The sequence below is a fragment of the Callospermophilus lateralis genome, chromosome 8, assembly GCF_048772815.1.
Source record: "Callospermophilus lateralis isolate mCalLat2 chromosome 8, mCalLat2.hap1, whole genome shotgun sequence".
In the NCBI taxonomy this organism is placed as follows: Eukaryota; Metazoa; Chordata; class Mammalia; order Rodentia; family Sciuridae; genus Callospermophilus; species Callospermophilus lateralis.
Genome location: NC_135312.1, coordinates 38,256,763 through 38,272,508, shown reverse-complemented (window position 1 = coordinate 38,272,508; position 15,746 = coordinate 38,256,763). Strand labels below are relative to the sequence as shown.

The following is a 15,746-nucleotide window of genomic DNA, read 5'->3' as shown; positions in this document are numbered from 1 at the left end:
GAACTGCTCTGTATGGAGGCCAGAGAGGTCTGTCCTAGTAGCCCGCAACAGAGTTCCCACACTATTTCTGGGAGGGGAGCTGGAGGCTTCAGGTCAAATATCTCCAAACAATTTTGAAACTAACAGGGGGACCCCCATGAGTTCAAGGAAGGTCTCCAGCCTGTTCTGTTCACTGAAGAAGTAGAAGGACATGCAAATCAACCCATTGGCCACATGATTTGTTTCTAGGAACCTCTCCCAGGGCTCCTCCCTTATTACCACACTCCAATCACCCTGGCTTCCTTGATCCTACCAAAAAGCACTCAGTATACTCCCCTCTTGCTTTTGCACTTCCTTATTCCCTCTGCCCAAGTGCTTTTCCCAAGATATGCATAGGTGGGCTCCTTGTGTCATTCAGGCCACTGCCCAAAGGTCACCCCATAGTACCTTGCCCACCCTATGTACCCTACCCCCGCCCCCAGCACTCCTTAGCTGACTCAGTTCTTCCTGTCTCCATCACACTTGTCTCCACCTGTCTTGGCCTATCATTCCTTATCTGCTTCTTTCCTGTATCTTCATTGGAATGTGTGTCCTGTGAGAGTCAAACATTTTGTTTTGTTCCTATTATATCCTCACTGCCTAGGACAATACCTGGTACTTAATAAATACTTATAGAATAAATGAGCGGATGAGGGCTAGTCTTGCGGTTCAGTGGTAGAGCACTTGCCTAGTATGTGTGAGGCACTGAGTTTGATTCTTAGCACCATATATAAATAAATAAACAAAATAAAGGTCCATCAACAACTAAAAAATATGTTTAAAAAACTATAAAAAATGACTGGATGAATAATTAGGACCTCTTTTTTTGGTTTTAACTACTCTTTGCTTTATTTAAAGAAATTGTGTTTTCAAAACTAAGTTATGTATTTACATATTTGAATTTTAAGATCTTGCATCTATATTATTTTGGATCACATATATCCAGATATATATTATCCAAGAATATGTAAATATATGTTATGTTATCTTTGGAGATACACACACATACACACATACACACACACACACACACACACATATATATATGTTATCTTTGGATGACACTTTTATAAGGGATGACATTTTTTTTTAAGTGTAATTTACCATAGATATCTCACCACAGAATAATGATGACTCCAAGTGAGGTAATGTACCCAAGATTATATGATTAGAAACTAGCAAAGTTGGAATTCAAGCCTGGGACTTCCTTATGCCGTGGTTGCTATGGTTTAGATGTGAGGTGTCCCCCAAAAGCTCATGTGTGAGATAATACAAGAAGGCCTAGAGGTAAAATGATTGGGTTATAGAGTCTTCACCCAATGCAAAAATTAATCCCCCAGTAGGGATTAACTGGGTGGTAACTGTAAAGTAGGTTAGGTGTGGCTGAAGGACGTGGGTTCCTGGGGGCATCCCTGTGGGGTTTATATTTTGTCCTTTGGTGAACAGAGCCCTCTCTGCTTCCTGGATGCCATGTTCCCAACTGCTTTCCTTCACCACACTCTTCTGCCAGGATGCTCTGCCTCACCTTGCACCCCAAGGAATGGAACTGGCTATCTAAGGACTGAGACCTCTGAAACCATGAGCCCCAAACTAACCTTTTCCTCCTTAAAATTGTTCTTGTCAGATATTTTGATCACAGCTGACTAAAACAATGGTCCATACTGTTTCCACCAGACCATAAAGCACCACTCCTAACATGCTGACAGTTACTTCCTTATCTCCCTTAACAGTGGACATAGTATTCTTGCTACATACTTAAGCTTAATTTGCTTAGCTATTTATACCTTCTTAAATCATTAGGCCATGTCTTGAAAAAAGATATGAAATAGAGTAACTGAACAAATCAATGTTTAGGAAAACTAACAAAAAATCATTGCATCCATAAAGTTTTTCCTTCTAGGAGAGACTCAAAAGATGACAGTAATAATAGATTTTAAACAACAACAACAACACAAAAACCAAACATCTGTGCTCACCTGATCAACCCCCGATACATAATGTATTCACACCATCTGTCGTGATCTGTGCTGTCAATATCCTATTGAAGAGCAGAGAGAAGAATGTTTAAAGCATAAAAAACAATGCTCTGTTCCAAATTGGCAAAATACCTGTGTGAACTGCAATGATAAACAGGCCTCCATGCATGCTATTTTCTCTTTCTGGCTCCTATTTAGATCCTTTAAGGTCCAAAGTATTTGTTAATTCTGTAGATGTTTTTCGAGCATCTACTATGTGCCCTCTATCTTTGTACTAGATACTGGAAATACAGAGATGAGGGTGGTCTAGAGAGGGACTTAGATAAATCAGTGATTATAAGATAGCCTCCAACCTCCTGGAGCTTTTCCAAGTCTCATCTTAAGCATGACTGACCATCTTCACCGGCCACACTTTATGCACACCAACTATAGCCTATTACCACAGCTATTTGTTCCTAGGTCTCCACCCTTCCCTTCCTGAGCACAAGGACTCTGAGTCATTTTTGGCTGCCTGGTACTTAGCATGAGGCCTGGAGTATAGCAGGTGCTCAATCTGTGTTTGTCAAATTGAATCAGGGAAATGAACATATTTCAGGAGCAATCATAAGTCTTTTTGATGTTGAAAGATTGAAACCAGGGTCATTTTTCATCAAAGAAGGAGAAGAAAAACATATTTCTTTCTATATTGCGTTGGAAAAATCATAAATATGGAGCTGTTATGCTGAAAGGAGAAGTCATTTTCTTCTTTTCAAATATCCTATAAATAAAGATATACCTGACTTTTTAACTACCACTGAATTTTACTATTAACATTTAATTAAAACTACATTTTAGAATTACAAAAAAACCCACAATTTATTATCTACTTCTTAAATTTGGTGGTGGACACAGGAATGCCTGTTAATTGTTATTATTATTTATATCACACACACATAGACATTCCTTTTATATACATGAAAAAAGTACAATAAATCTTAAAAATTAAATTAAAAATTTTTAGTGATAAAAAAGAAAATAAATAAAAAGTGCTGCTCTGTTTTGCCCTGGGAAGAGATAAAAATTTAATCATTCTATGTATACTGGGAATAATAAGCTATGAATCTATGTGACTATTATTTTATTTTATTAGGTTTTTAAAAGATGCTGTCAACTTTTAAAGCTGCAGAATTTAAATACTCTTTCTTAAAGAGAAAAATCTGTTCATCCAAGAATTTATGATTGAAATTCCTCTCCACACTAATAAACTTTGTAATAGAAAAAGCAGCATCAGAATCCACTGCCAATCTTGACACAAGTTTTTGACCAGAGCAGTGGAAACCATCAGATGATTAAATAAAAATAAAATAAAATTCCTCTTTCCTAACACCATGTATATTCCTCAAACACACACACACACACACACACACACACACACACACGAAATGTAAGAATGCCCTTCCTCATTATGATGCAATTTTTTCTTTGATTTGCCAAATACCACTGTGTCCACTTTTGTATCTTATAGGCCAGGTACTAGTATCTCTATCTTATTTAATTTTACATATACAGCCAGACACACACTATATATATATACACACACATAACCATACATATAATATACACATAACCATACCTATATGCCGTGTGCACACATATATTTCCTTATATGACCCTATGATGTAAGGATATTGCTATCATCATTTTACAGATGAGGAAATTGAGGCCCAGAAAGATTGAGTCACTTGTCCCCATGTCCATCACAGAGTTGGTCAATGAAGTAACCAGCAAGGCTAATAATGGAGAGAAACCATGTGGAAAAAGTGCCTCAGAACCAAGGACCCCACTGTAAGAGTGGAGCCACCTTGGCCCCTCCAGCCAATATTTCAGGATTATTCTTGAAATAATCTGCCTTCTCTACCCTCAGCCACCACATTCAATGTGGCTTTATTGGTGGAGTTATGAGTGTGTCCCCTCAAGGTCCATGTAATGGAAGCTTGGTTCCCAATATGGCTGTGTTGAGGCTGTGGGATATTTAAGAGACAGGGCCTAATGGGAAGTAGTTAGGTCACAGGGCTCCACCTTCAGAAAACACCGGCTGGTCTGCAGAGGGACTTACACCTTGTTAGAGCAGGTTAAAAAGTAACATCACACCAAATATATGGCCCCTTCAGCATGTAGCCACCTCCCCTTCCTCTTTACCATGTTGAATGATTTGATGCAGCAAAAGGGGTCCTCACCAGAGGCTGAAAAGATGAGGCTACCAATCTTAGACTTTCAGTCTCTAAAACTATAAGTCAAATAAACCTCTTTTCTTTATACAGTACCTAGAATTAGGTACTCTGTTAAAGCAACACAAAACAGACTAATAGAGGGGATTTTCTTTGGTTTTCCTTTTTCACTTCTTTTACTTATAGTAATATTTTCATGATTTAATAATTGCTTATATGGTGGCAACTGCTTCATCCATATCTCCAGTCCAAATTGCCCTCCTGAATTCCAGATCCATATATCCACCCATCTATTGGACATCTCCATTAAAGTCCCATAGGTACCTCAAACTCAGTGCAAAGCTGAACTCATCATCTTCTTGGAAAAACTATTCTTTCTTATGTATTCTCTGGAATAATGTCACTATCACAAATAATGTCACTATCATAAAACCTTTGACCAAAGCAAACAGAAATGCATCATGATTCTACTCTCCATGAATGAAAAGACTAACTCATCTCCCAGTATCTGCCCTTCTTTCAACATAATACCATTTTTAGTTGGGTACATAGCCATCAAGATTTCACACCTCCAAACTCTTTGTAGAGCAAAGCATGGCCATATGACAGAATCCCAGTCAAGGAGATGTAAGTAGAAGTATTAAAGGTCAGTTTCCTGGAACTTGCCTTTAGGGATAACTTGCATATGCTCTTGGCCCTTCCTCCATCTGTTGATACTAGAATATGGATGTCATTCTACATGATTGAACCATGTGAATGGAGGCCGTGGGAAAGGAGGCTGTGTTGAGTGGAGCCGTAGTAGAGAAACTCAGGTTCCAGACATCATGGAGCACCTTGTCAATAGTGATTTACCACTGAGGCTTTTATACAAAGAAACACACTTCTTTCTTATTCAAACCACTGTCATTTGTGTTTTCCATACATGCAGAAAACTATCCTCACACCCTGTCACCTGTCTTCCCAGCGTTACACTCTTCTAAGAAGAGTTAAAGTAGTAAAATCAACACAAAATGAGCAATCACTTTTCTCTGAAGATTCTGTCTCAAGATATGAAGTTAAAAACAAAAAGAAAAGAAGCAAAGGATCAAGAAATCTACATGGGTGTTCACTAGATATAAAAATTATATTTTTCATTTTAAATCAATGCACTTGGTATTCTGGGGTGTCCTTCTCTCAAGACTTTGATTTGTGTCTTTGTGCTCCAGGACAGGAATATATCTGAAAATTCAAGTGTGTTAAATCTTAAAAGGAAAAAACGAATTCATTGTCAACTTGATGAGGCCCTGTCTGGTGGATTAGCTGTTCTATTTGACATTTCATTTCATCTTTTACTCTCAGCATCATTACCTCTCACAATGTGGCAGATTCCATTTCTTAAACATGGCTACAACAGTATCTCCCTTTCCATATGGTACTCTGATGATGAAACTCTGATATTCCTCCCATTTAGAGGTGAGTTTGTTTCTTCTAGTTGAATGCCATCAGACTTGTGACAAGAGCAGAAGTGATACCATGACTTAAAAGGCTAAATCATATAAGGCAATTCAGGTTCTTCCTGATGCTCTTGGATTCTCACTCTGAGATGCAGCCACCATAAAGGGAGAAAACCCAAGTAGCCCAGGGACAGGAACCAAGGTCCCAAGCCCAAAGCACCAACCTACCTCCTGTGGATCATCTACAAGGGAGATTCTCTAGTCCCCCAATGAGCACTGACACTGTGTGAAGGAAAAATGGTCTATCCCCACTCACCCTGTGCAAATTGTAGATTTGTAAGCAAATAGATGGCTGCTGTTGTTTTAAGCTAGTATGTTTGTGGTGGTTTCTGTGCAGCAGTGGATAATCAAAACACTGTGACGGTCAGCTATTCATCACTGTGACAAATACCTGAGAAAACCAACTTAGAGGAGAAAAGTTTCATTCTGACATACAGTTTCAAAGGTTTCTGTCCAAGAACTGTTGGCTTCATTGCTCTGGGTGTGGAGTGAGGCAGAATATCACGGTGGAAGAGTGTGGTGGAGGAAAGCATCTTAGCTCATGGCAGCCAGAAAGCAGGGAGAGAGAAAGGGGACAAGGATAAAATAGTAGCCCCAAGTGACCTACTTCCTCCAACCATGCCCCACCTGCCTATAGTTCTTCTCCTTCTCCTTCTCCTTCTCCTTCTTCTTCTTCTTCCTTTGTACTGGGGATTGAAACCAAGGGCACTTAATCATTGAGTCACATCCCCAGCCGGTTTCTATTGTTTTTATTTTGAAACAAGGTCTTGCTAAGTTGCTCAGGACCTTGCAAAGTTGCTGAGGTTGGCTTTGAACTTGCAATCCTCCTGCCTCAGTCTCCCAAGCCACTGGGGTTACATAGCCACTGCACCTGGCCAACCTGCCTATACGTTTGCCTCCTCTTAGCAGTACATTTAAATGATTAATCCAACAAATGGATTCATTCACTGATGAGGTTGGAGCCCCTATGATCCAATCGTTTCCTGGAAGCCTTGCCTCTGGACACTGCTGCATGGCCTTCAACATCTGAGATTTTGGCGGATACTCTAGATCCAAACCATAACAAACACATATTAAATTGTTATATTGCATTATGGGGTTTTCCCCCGAGCATGAAACAAAAAGAAGCATTTTACTTAATAAAACTGAAATCCTATTAAGATTATGTTACCTTCACATTGCCATGTTTGGTGAGCTGTAGGTAATCTCTGGAACCAGGTGCTGAAGTGATATATCCCAGAAATACCACTTGATTAGAGCAATTTTTCAGTAGTTTTGAAACAGCAATAGCCTGCAGTTTCCTGTCAAGGTCATCTCTAGAAAAACAAAAGACAAAACAAAAAACTAAAAATGTGCCTCCTATTGAACTTGCAAAACAATGCTTAAAAACTATTAGATAACTAAATTCCCAGGAGTATCTTCAAACAGTGTACAAAACCCAGAGCAATTCCTGTTTGGGTAAATACAAATGAACAAGGCCCAGATACAGTGCTTCAACTGAGTAGGCTGACAAACTTTTGACTAAGAACAACCTGATTTTTCTCCACAAATCATCAGGAGTCAAGTTGATTTAAATATCTATTCTAAATACAGCATTTGTTCAACTTTTCATCAGAAGAAATAATAGCAGTAACATGAAGTCTGGTCATCAGTATTACAACTAAAAGAGTCAAATTAAAAGAGACAGGAATACTGGTAAGAAGGAGAACTCAAACATTCAAGGAGCAGAGCACACCGAGCTTATTACCCTACCACACAAGTCCCTCAACTAAACACCTTTTGAAAGCCACTTCAGCTCTTCTGCTTAAATATTGGCTGGACATGTTGCTTTTATTTTGCTAATCATAGAAGACATAAAACAGATAATTAGATACAGGTGTATCAAACTTTTGGAGGGTTTGGAGGCCGGGAAACAGGACATCATATTTTACATGATCCAGCCAGAAAAACTGAAACGATCCAGATGTTTCAAACAAAATGAATTTAAGTTAGGGAATTCATTACCTAAGCTATGGGAAGCCAGACAGAGGTCAGTGAGGCAACCAGAGGTTAGCAACAGAGAGAAACTAGTACCATCCCTACAGCTAGCAGAGGGGCAGGAGACGATAGCTCAGAGTCTAGAAGCCAGAACTGGCTGGCAGGAGATAGATTATGGAAGGAGCTGCCAGGTGGAGCTGGGACTATCTGAGAAGGAGCTGGTGCCAGAGAAGAAATTTAGCTGATACCAAGGATAACAGAAGCAGAGGAGATGAGAAATACCCTGGGTTCTCTACTTCTCTTGCCCTCCAACCTTGCACTAATGCCAGCGACTAAACCCACCAGAAACCAGAAAGCAAGGGACTTTGGGAAATGTGGTTCCCTTACAGTTGAAAATAACAAGGAAGGGATCCAAAAGCAAATGAAGACTAACTCAGGCGTTTGTGTAGAGAGACAGTTAATAAATGAGTGTTAAGAAGAAAATGTCAAAGGAAGATAAGAGGGAGCTCACTGAGGACTGAGAGGATTGGAGAAACCTCACTGAAGTAGGATCTGAAGACAGGACTAAGTGGACCCAGGTCACAGGCCAAGTATTCTCCATCTCCCTGCCCAGACCCAGTCTCTGGCCTTCTCGGTGTCCTGGGTGATTCTGGCTCTTTCAGGTTTCATCTCCTGGGCTTCCTTATCTGATTTCCAGTGGGGCTTGTCCAACCAGAGACACCAGCAGATAAAATGTTAGGAGAAGGGTGAAGTTGGGTCAGTCAGAGGGCCAGTCCCTCTGGCAGTAGCTCATTCTTCATGTCTAGTGGTCCTCTTCCTGGTTCTAGACCTCACAGGGCTCTGCCTGTCTCTTCAGCTGTAAGGCTGGCAATGATTTCCCACTGTGAGTAGCATCTGAGAGCCTCGGCATCTCCTGTGTTCCCATGGACCCTTCCAACCTTGGTAAAGCCTCAGCAGGACTGTAGTGAATTCTGTTCCTTCTGATACATGCGGGTAGAATTCAAATCCAGATTTAGAAAATTCCAAAGCCACAGCCCATTCAAATATAGTTTAGCACTATATTGCTGGAAAAAAATAATTTGTGAATTTGGTTCTACATTTTCTCAAGAGAAAAATCTCATCTACTGATAACAGTAAAAATAAAAAGTATACTATGTGCATGAAGAAAGGAGGAAGGAGTGAGAGGGAAAGAGAGTGAGAGAACATACATGTTATATGTTTACTTATGTGTTTATATTTGATCAGCCCAATAGCAATATAATGTGAGCTGAAAAAGAGGATTTTATCTGATTTTCGGTAACGATCAATTGGAACTCACCAAGGATCCCCTGCAACAGAACCAAAACTAGCGTATAAATCTCCAGACAGCTGGTTCTGTTTTCTCTCTGTATATGATGCAGGTCATAGATTTAGAAAAAGACAATGGTGACTAGCCAGTAGCTTGGTTAATCAGCTAAAGTAATATCAACTTTCATTATGGTGTTTACCTAAATGACTTCTAAGAAAAGCTGCTATTTCCTATTTATTGGTTGTAAAAGAGATATTCGCATGCTCGGCACATTAAACATTCTTGTTGAATCAGCTAATAACACGCACAAGCATTCTCTAATTCACTCCTAATAGGATTTTCACATTTGTATGCCACAATCACTGGGAAAGAAAATCTCTAAATATTTATCCAGAGTAAGAATTTTTCTATAAAGTATTGTAGAAAACAACGAAGGCAAACACAAATACATTATGATGGCTTCACAAATTTTTCTAGGTGCAAACTTCCTCTGTCACTTGTTGGGAGGCCACAGTGTTCATGGACAGAAATTCTAAGGAGCGACAAGAGTGGTGTCTCTTAAGGACAAAGATTGTGTTTGACCCTATGCTTGGTACATGACAGAGCTTGATTTGTGTTTGACAAATAATTTCTTTTTTAAGAAATAATTTCTTTTTTACATTTGGAGTTGCCTGATTTGGTTTAATAATAGCCAGCATTAATTAAGCACTTACTAGATTCATGTACTTTACCTGAAATATTTCACTGTTTTCTCCTAAGAACTCTGTAAAATAAATACCATGATTGCCCCTAACTTACAAATGAGGAAACCAAGTCTCCACATAGTTAAAGAACTATAAATGATACATAGCTAGTGATGGCATTAGGATTTAAACCAGACTCTCTGATTCCAAGCTCTGGAATCCATTCTCCTGAGCATTAAACTACACTGCTTCACTCCCTGGAGTTACATCTCCTCAAAAGGAAATAGTCATTATTATTGTGTCATTTTTGTCATTATTAAATCAGATGCATAAGATAGCAAGTGAAGGGATGGTGTAATCAGAAAGCATCAAGTAGGTGGTTAACAGAACGTTAGCAAAGGCAATCCTATCTGTCCCTTTGCCATGCACATTCCAAGGCCTGGTTTTTTTTTTTTTTGTTTTTTTTTTTAAGTCTATTCTTCAATTTCAGGAGACATTAGGGGGAATTAAAGGAGGTGGGGAATGAGGAGCAAAGAAATAAAAGAGCAGACTCAACTGTTTTGGGGATTGAGACCTTGCAAACTTTAAACACAAAAGTACCCAATTGGAATAAAATGTAAGGTCAGGGATATGATTTCTGAATGTCTATACTTGCTACATGAACATTACTTAAGACATTTCTTCAAACAGTTTTTTTTTTTTTTTTTTTTTTTAAGAAACGTGGACCATCTACAGTAGCTGTCTTCCAAATGCCTTCTTAGTTCTATAGAGGCAAACAAGAGGCGGATAGTGAATGGTGTATATTAATCATATTTGGATGTTCTGTGTAAATTTCTAATGCTCTGACTTATTTTGGAAAATATTCAAATATGCTTTTACAGATCCACACATATTAGTGTAAGAAAAATCAAGGTAGTGAAAAAAATAATAGTGACCATTTGCAGGCATATTGGTTTTGTTTAGGTGAAACTTAATAGTAGAATGATGTTGTTTTCCTAATATTCTGTGTGCTACCTTGAAGTTCTATAGCTACTCATATTATTAATGCAGTCAGGTCTTGTTAAAGCACATAGCATTTGTGTTTTAAGTGATTATGTTTAGAATAGCAGAGTATAAACTCTACACTTTTATCTTTGCTTTTACAATATATTGTTGACATTATTAGTTATTTATTCAGTACTAAGTCACTGGTTGTGAATGTTCTTTGGGGAAAAAAAACTTATTACCCATTCATGCTTCTTTGTAGAGGGACTGCCTTATAAAACCACCACTGGCCTCTCTCCCCATCCTTTACTTTCAGGGAAGAATTTTCTAGCTAAGTGCGGAAAACTTAACTGGCCATTCCTGTCTCGAGCCCTTCCTCTCTAGAATCCACTGGTTTGTAGACAGGGAGTTTTCTAACTGGTCCTTTCCATCAAAGGAAGAGCTTAACAAGGCAGGTCTTGCACCTGTTAGGAGGCCTAGTGTTTGTGGGGAGTCTGTTTCCTATACTGCGAGGGGACACATTAGCTAGGTCATATGGCCACATAAGTCTTGTTGTCCAAATAGCCTTATCAGTATTAAAGTGGAATTTTCATTTCCATCTGCCAGATTCTTCTGCCTATATATTCTTCTGCCTTGTGAATACATGAATGAAAAAAGGTACATCATGTAGCACCCTCAAATCCCAACGGTACTCCTATTTCTATCAATAATCCTATAGGAAAAGGGAATTAATTTTTCTGCAGTCTGGCTTACCCGTGGTTCCAACCACCTGTGGGCTGAGTTTGAGTCAAACCACTTCTTAGCTGTGTGACCTTGGCCGGTCAAGTTAATCTAGTGTCTAATGTCCAGAGTCTTTATCTATAAAATGGGGCTGTAATGGTACTTACCTCCTACAGAGTGAAGATTAAATATAATGATGCCCTTAGCATAACACCTGCAGAGAGAACAACTGCACATTTCAGTCATTGAGGGCTAACACAGTCCGTCACTACACCACCTCTAAGGACTGCCTGCATCCCCAATGCTTCTCCGTTTCATTATTGCAACCAGCAATGCAGGGGAATTTCTTTGAGAGGTGAGAAAAGAAGGAAGCATAAAAGATTCTTTCATAGAAATCAAAGGAACACGTTGATAATATTTCTTGGCATTTGTATAATATTAAGTCAGAGAAACCTACTCATGGTTTCCAAAGTGTGTCACAACAAAATCCACAAATTTGTCGGAGATGTTGACAGTCAGGGTTATGGCTGGTGCAATCTCGCCCTCTGGTGACGGAAGAAGGTGATGCTCCGATTTCACAATTGGGTATCTTGATAACACCATAATCCTGTTTTGGAAGGAAAAAAGAGGGCCATCAACATCAGTCCCACCATATCAGGTAAGCAGGATGAAGAAAATGCATTAGAAAGAGATGTGCCATGCTACAGGCATCCCACCAAGGGGCAGTCAGAGTAATAATGTGACAGAACTCTATGGCAGTTTGCTTGTTAGTTCACCACATCTCACTATTTAGCTTGTCTTGCTGTATCCCTAAAAGCACAGGATCACGTCTATTTTAATCAGCACTACAGAGACACGAAAATGGAGGTTTTGATAATATATAAAATCCATCTTACCTGCATTGTTATCCTAACCACACATTTGCATAAAAATTCTAATATTAATCAATACATTCAGAATATATCTAGCCAGCAAGGACACAAAGTAAGAATTTTAAAAATCTAGACATTAAAAATTATTCCAGGGCTGGGGATATGGCTCAGTTGGTAGAGTGCTTGCCTCACATGTTCGAGGCCCTGGGTTCAAATCCCCAGTAACACACACACACACACACACACACACACACACAAATTCCATAGCCAGGTGTGGTGGCACACGCCTTTATCCCAGGGCTCAAGAGGCTGAGACAGAAGGAAGAAGAATTCAAAGCCAGCCTCAGAAAAAGCGAGGCACTAGGCAACTCAGTGAGGCCCCGTCTCTAAATAAAATACAAAGTAGTGGGCCAGTGCTCCTGAGATCAATCCCTGGTCCCCCCCAACCACCGCAAAAAAAAAAAAAAAAAAAAAAAAGATTCTATAAACATATATAGGGGGAGGGGATCTACCTCACTCAAAGTCAAAGAGCTACATATGAAAAGGAGGTGCAGAGCTCATGCCTCAACCAACTTCTCTTCTCTAGGTGCTTGTGCTACCTCTGTGACTCCCTTGTCAGGTCCCTCAGATCCATCTCTACAGTGGTGAACTCTAAGGTCCACCTCCAGCCGGGCCTGTCCTACTCGACCCTCTAAGGTATACACTGTACATCACCCGACTGTCCTGGCGCATCTCTAGCTCGGCACATATGCACTCTCTCCCAGTGTTCCTTTGCCATTAAAGGGCTTCATCTCCCATAAGGTAATCCGGTCAAAGCCTAGACATCCCCCTGAGTCTTCCTGATTCTTCTCTTCCCCAACCTTGACCTTTCAGCCCACAGCAGGTCCTGTCAGCTCTATTCCAAAACAGTTCCTGCCTCGGCCCCCTTCTCTCCATCGCCACTGTCACCTCCTGTCTGTGCTGCTGCTCCAACCTCACCTCCTGTCTCCCAGCTCCTAGTCTCGCTCCTCCAAGGATGGCCAGGATGATCTTTAAAAATGTATATCAGACCAGATGACTCCTCTCCAGTGGCACCCTGCCCCAAGTGGGTAAAAGGGGCCCTTTCTGGTCAACTGCCCTCCCTTGGCTTCATTTCTTAACAACTCCTCCTCATCTCCTCCAATGCAGGCTCCCCAAGCTCCATCCTGCCTCCAGACTTTACCCTGCGGTTTCCTCAGCTCTTCCTGTGTCCTCATCATGGTATCTCCCGAGAGACCTTCCTGACCATATCACCTATAGGACCACCATTCCCCATGGTCACCACCCTTTGGTCACTGTGACTCACAGCTTGCTTTCTTCACAGAACTTATGACAATCTCAAGTTATCTTATTTATTTCTTTGTGTATATGTTTACAGCCATCCCTCAGTATCTGTGGAGAACTGGTTCCAGATACTCCCTGAGTACCAAACTCCATGGATGCTCAAGTCCCTCATAGAAAATGACCTACTATTTGCATATAAGCTACACACATCCTCCTGAACTCATCTCTAGGTTATTTTTAATACCTAACACAAAGCCTACACTTCACTTCATTCACATGGACTCAGTCCAGTGCTCGGTACATGGCAAATTCCAGTTTTGGCTTTTGGAACATTCTAGCACTTTTTTTTTTCAAATATTTTCAACCTGAGGTCAGTTTCCACAAATGAAAAAAAAAAACCCTGAAGATACAAAATTCCAACTGTATTTTTATTTTTCCAAACTAGAACACACACTTCTTGAGACAAGCATTCACATCAGTCAGGCCTGGTATTAAGCCTTAGCTCCTACCCCAAATGGTTTATAATGGTAAAGAACTGGAAATACCCAGCAATGGGGAAACAACTTTTAAAATTAAGAAATATGCCTATCTTCAGCAACTCCCCACATCCCAAGCAGCATCACTGGGGCATGTTCACAGGACAAAGACATGATAATCCCAACTTTCCACTCCAACCCTATGCTGCCTGGTCTTTCAGGACTATGTTCAGTATTAATAACCAAGGTATACTCACCCCCAGGTGTGATCCCTGGTGCTTGGACCAAAGTCTGTATAGAAACCCAGCTTCTCCCCTAGCCACATGGTTAAGTCATTGTTACCTATATAGGGCTTAGAAGCATCACTCTCCAAAATGGTTATGAAATCTGCACCTGTTTAGAAAAAACAAAAGCACAGAGAGGGGGAAAAAAGAACTCATGACAATGAAAAAAGCAATTAGCAAAACTCTGTCCTTGTCCTTAACCCTTTTGCCTTTACTCATAAAACTCAAAACAAAGTAATTCTTTGTGAGTCACTAAAAGGCCGTGGTTCCAACCCAAGCTATGAAGGAAGTCTCCCATACTCAGAATGTAATTAAAATACATTCTTGAGGAAATACTGGGAAGGGGTAAAAACATAACTTTTCTAAGTTCCAAATATTCTGAAAATCTTTCCTCAAATTTCAAATAACTTTGTTTTTCACAAATACCCAACTTAAGTTGTGAGACAATGAAAGGAGGCACAATAGCATTTTATTCCAGGGCAAACAGCTCCATGGTATTGACAGAGAGGTAAATTTATTGGCCTTTTTAAAACTTGGTCCAGATGTGCCTCAGTGACCTGTAATCAAGACTAAATAAGGACTCAGGATCAGACACACCAAAATTTCTCAGGAGGATGCTTATCATTAAGAATAACCAGTCTAACCCTTCATTCATCTTACAACATTGCTCCATGTGACTGATCTAACAACAAAATTCCCACCTATTTTAAAGGATGCTTCATTACAAACATGAGCATCCTAAGACACAGAAACAAATAAAATTGGCCCTGGGGCTCTTGAAAGCAATTTTCTTCACAAACAAGCCTTATGTTTGACCCATTCTGCTTTTTAATTCAATAGTTTTATGGTCCCCAACAATGGGTTCCCAAGTGACAAGTTAGTTACCAGCAGGGGTATCTTTAACAACAAGGACATGGCAAGAATTCCCTGCAGATACCCACCTAATATGAGATGTTCAAAATCAACTGAATTAATTGCTGTGAAAGACAGATGTGGTCACAGAAGCCTAGTCCTGCAGCTGCCATGATAGCAAAAAGCCTTTTTAAGAGATTAGTGTATAACCGGGCAAACCCTCCTTTTACAAAAGTAGTTTTTTACAACCTGGAACCAATCTGAGTAAGACTTACCTGTCTGGTTGAGCAATTGAGCTGATCTTTCTAGATTAGACCATCCTTCATTGTCATATCCAAACCTGAGAGGCCAAATGGCAGCAGAGAACTCTGTAGCTGGCACCTGAGGAAATGTTTTCACAGCAGTTTAGCATGACAGAACAATGCCATCAGTTTTCTCTGCCCTCTCTGCAAAAACTCCTATTTCAGCAAAGGAATTTCCTCAGACTTTTGCTCACATTTAATTTATAAAAAAAGGAGATATTTGCTCTATGGTATTCTCATAATCAATCTTCTGTGAACTTCTAGCTTAAGCTTGAAGTTAGGAGGAATGTCTGGGAAATATTTATAATAAAC

At 39.9% G+C, this 15,746-nt stretch overlaps 1 protein-coding gene across 2 annotated transcripts in view; it reads right to left on the bottom strand.

The window, feature by feature from the left end:
* Positions 1-15,746, bottom strand: part of Cwh43 (cell wall biogenesis 43 C-terminal homolog) — a 49,962-nt gene that overhangs the window by 10,906 nt on the left and 23,310 nt on the right. For both annotated transcript variants that reach the window (XM_076864952.2, XM_076864953.2), the window contains 5 exons: positions 15,408-15,513; positions 14,254-14,389; positions 11,804-11,953; positions 6,866-7,010; positions 1,995-2,056 (listed from right to left, as the gene is read on the bottom strand). In XM_076864952.2, the coding sequence (XP_076721067.2) occupies positions 1,995-2,056; positions 6,866-7,010; positions 11,804-11,953; positions 14,254-14,389; positions 15,408-15,513 (599 nt within the window). The remainder of the gene's footprint in view (positions 1-1,994; positions 2,057-6,865; positions 7,011-11,803; positions 11,954-14,253; positions 14,390-15,407; positions 15,514-15,746) is intronic.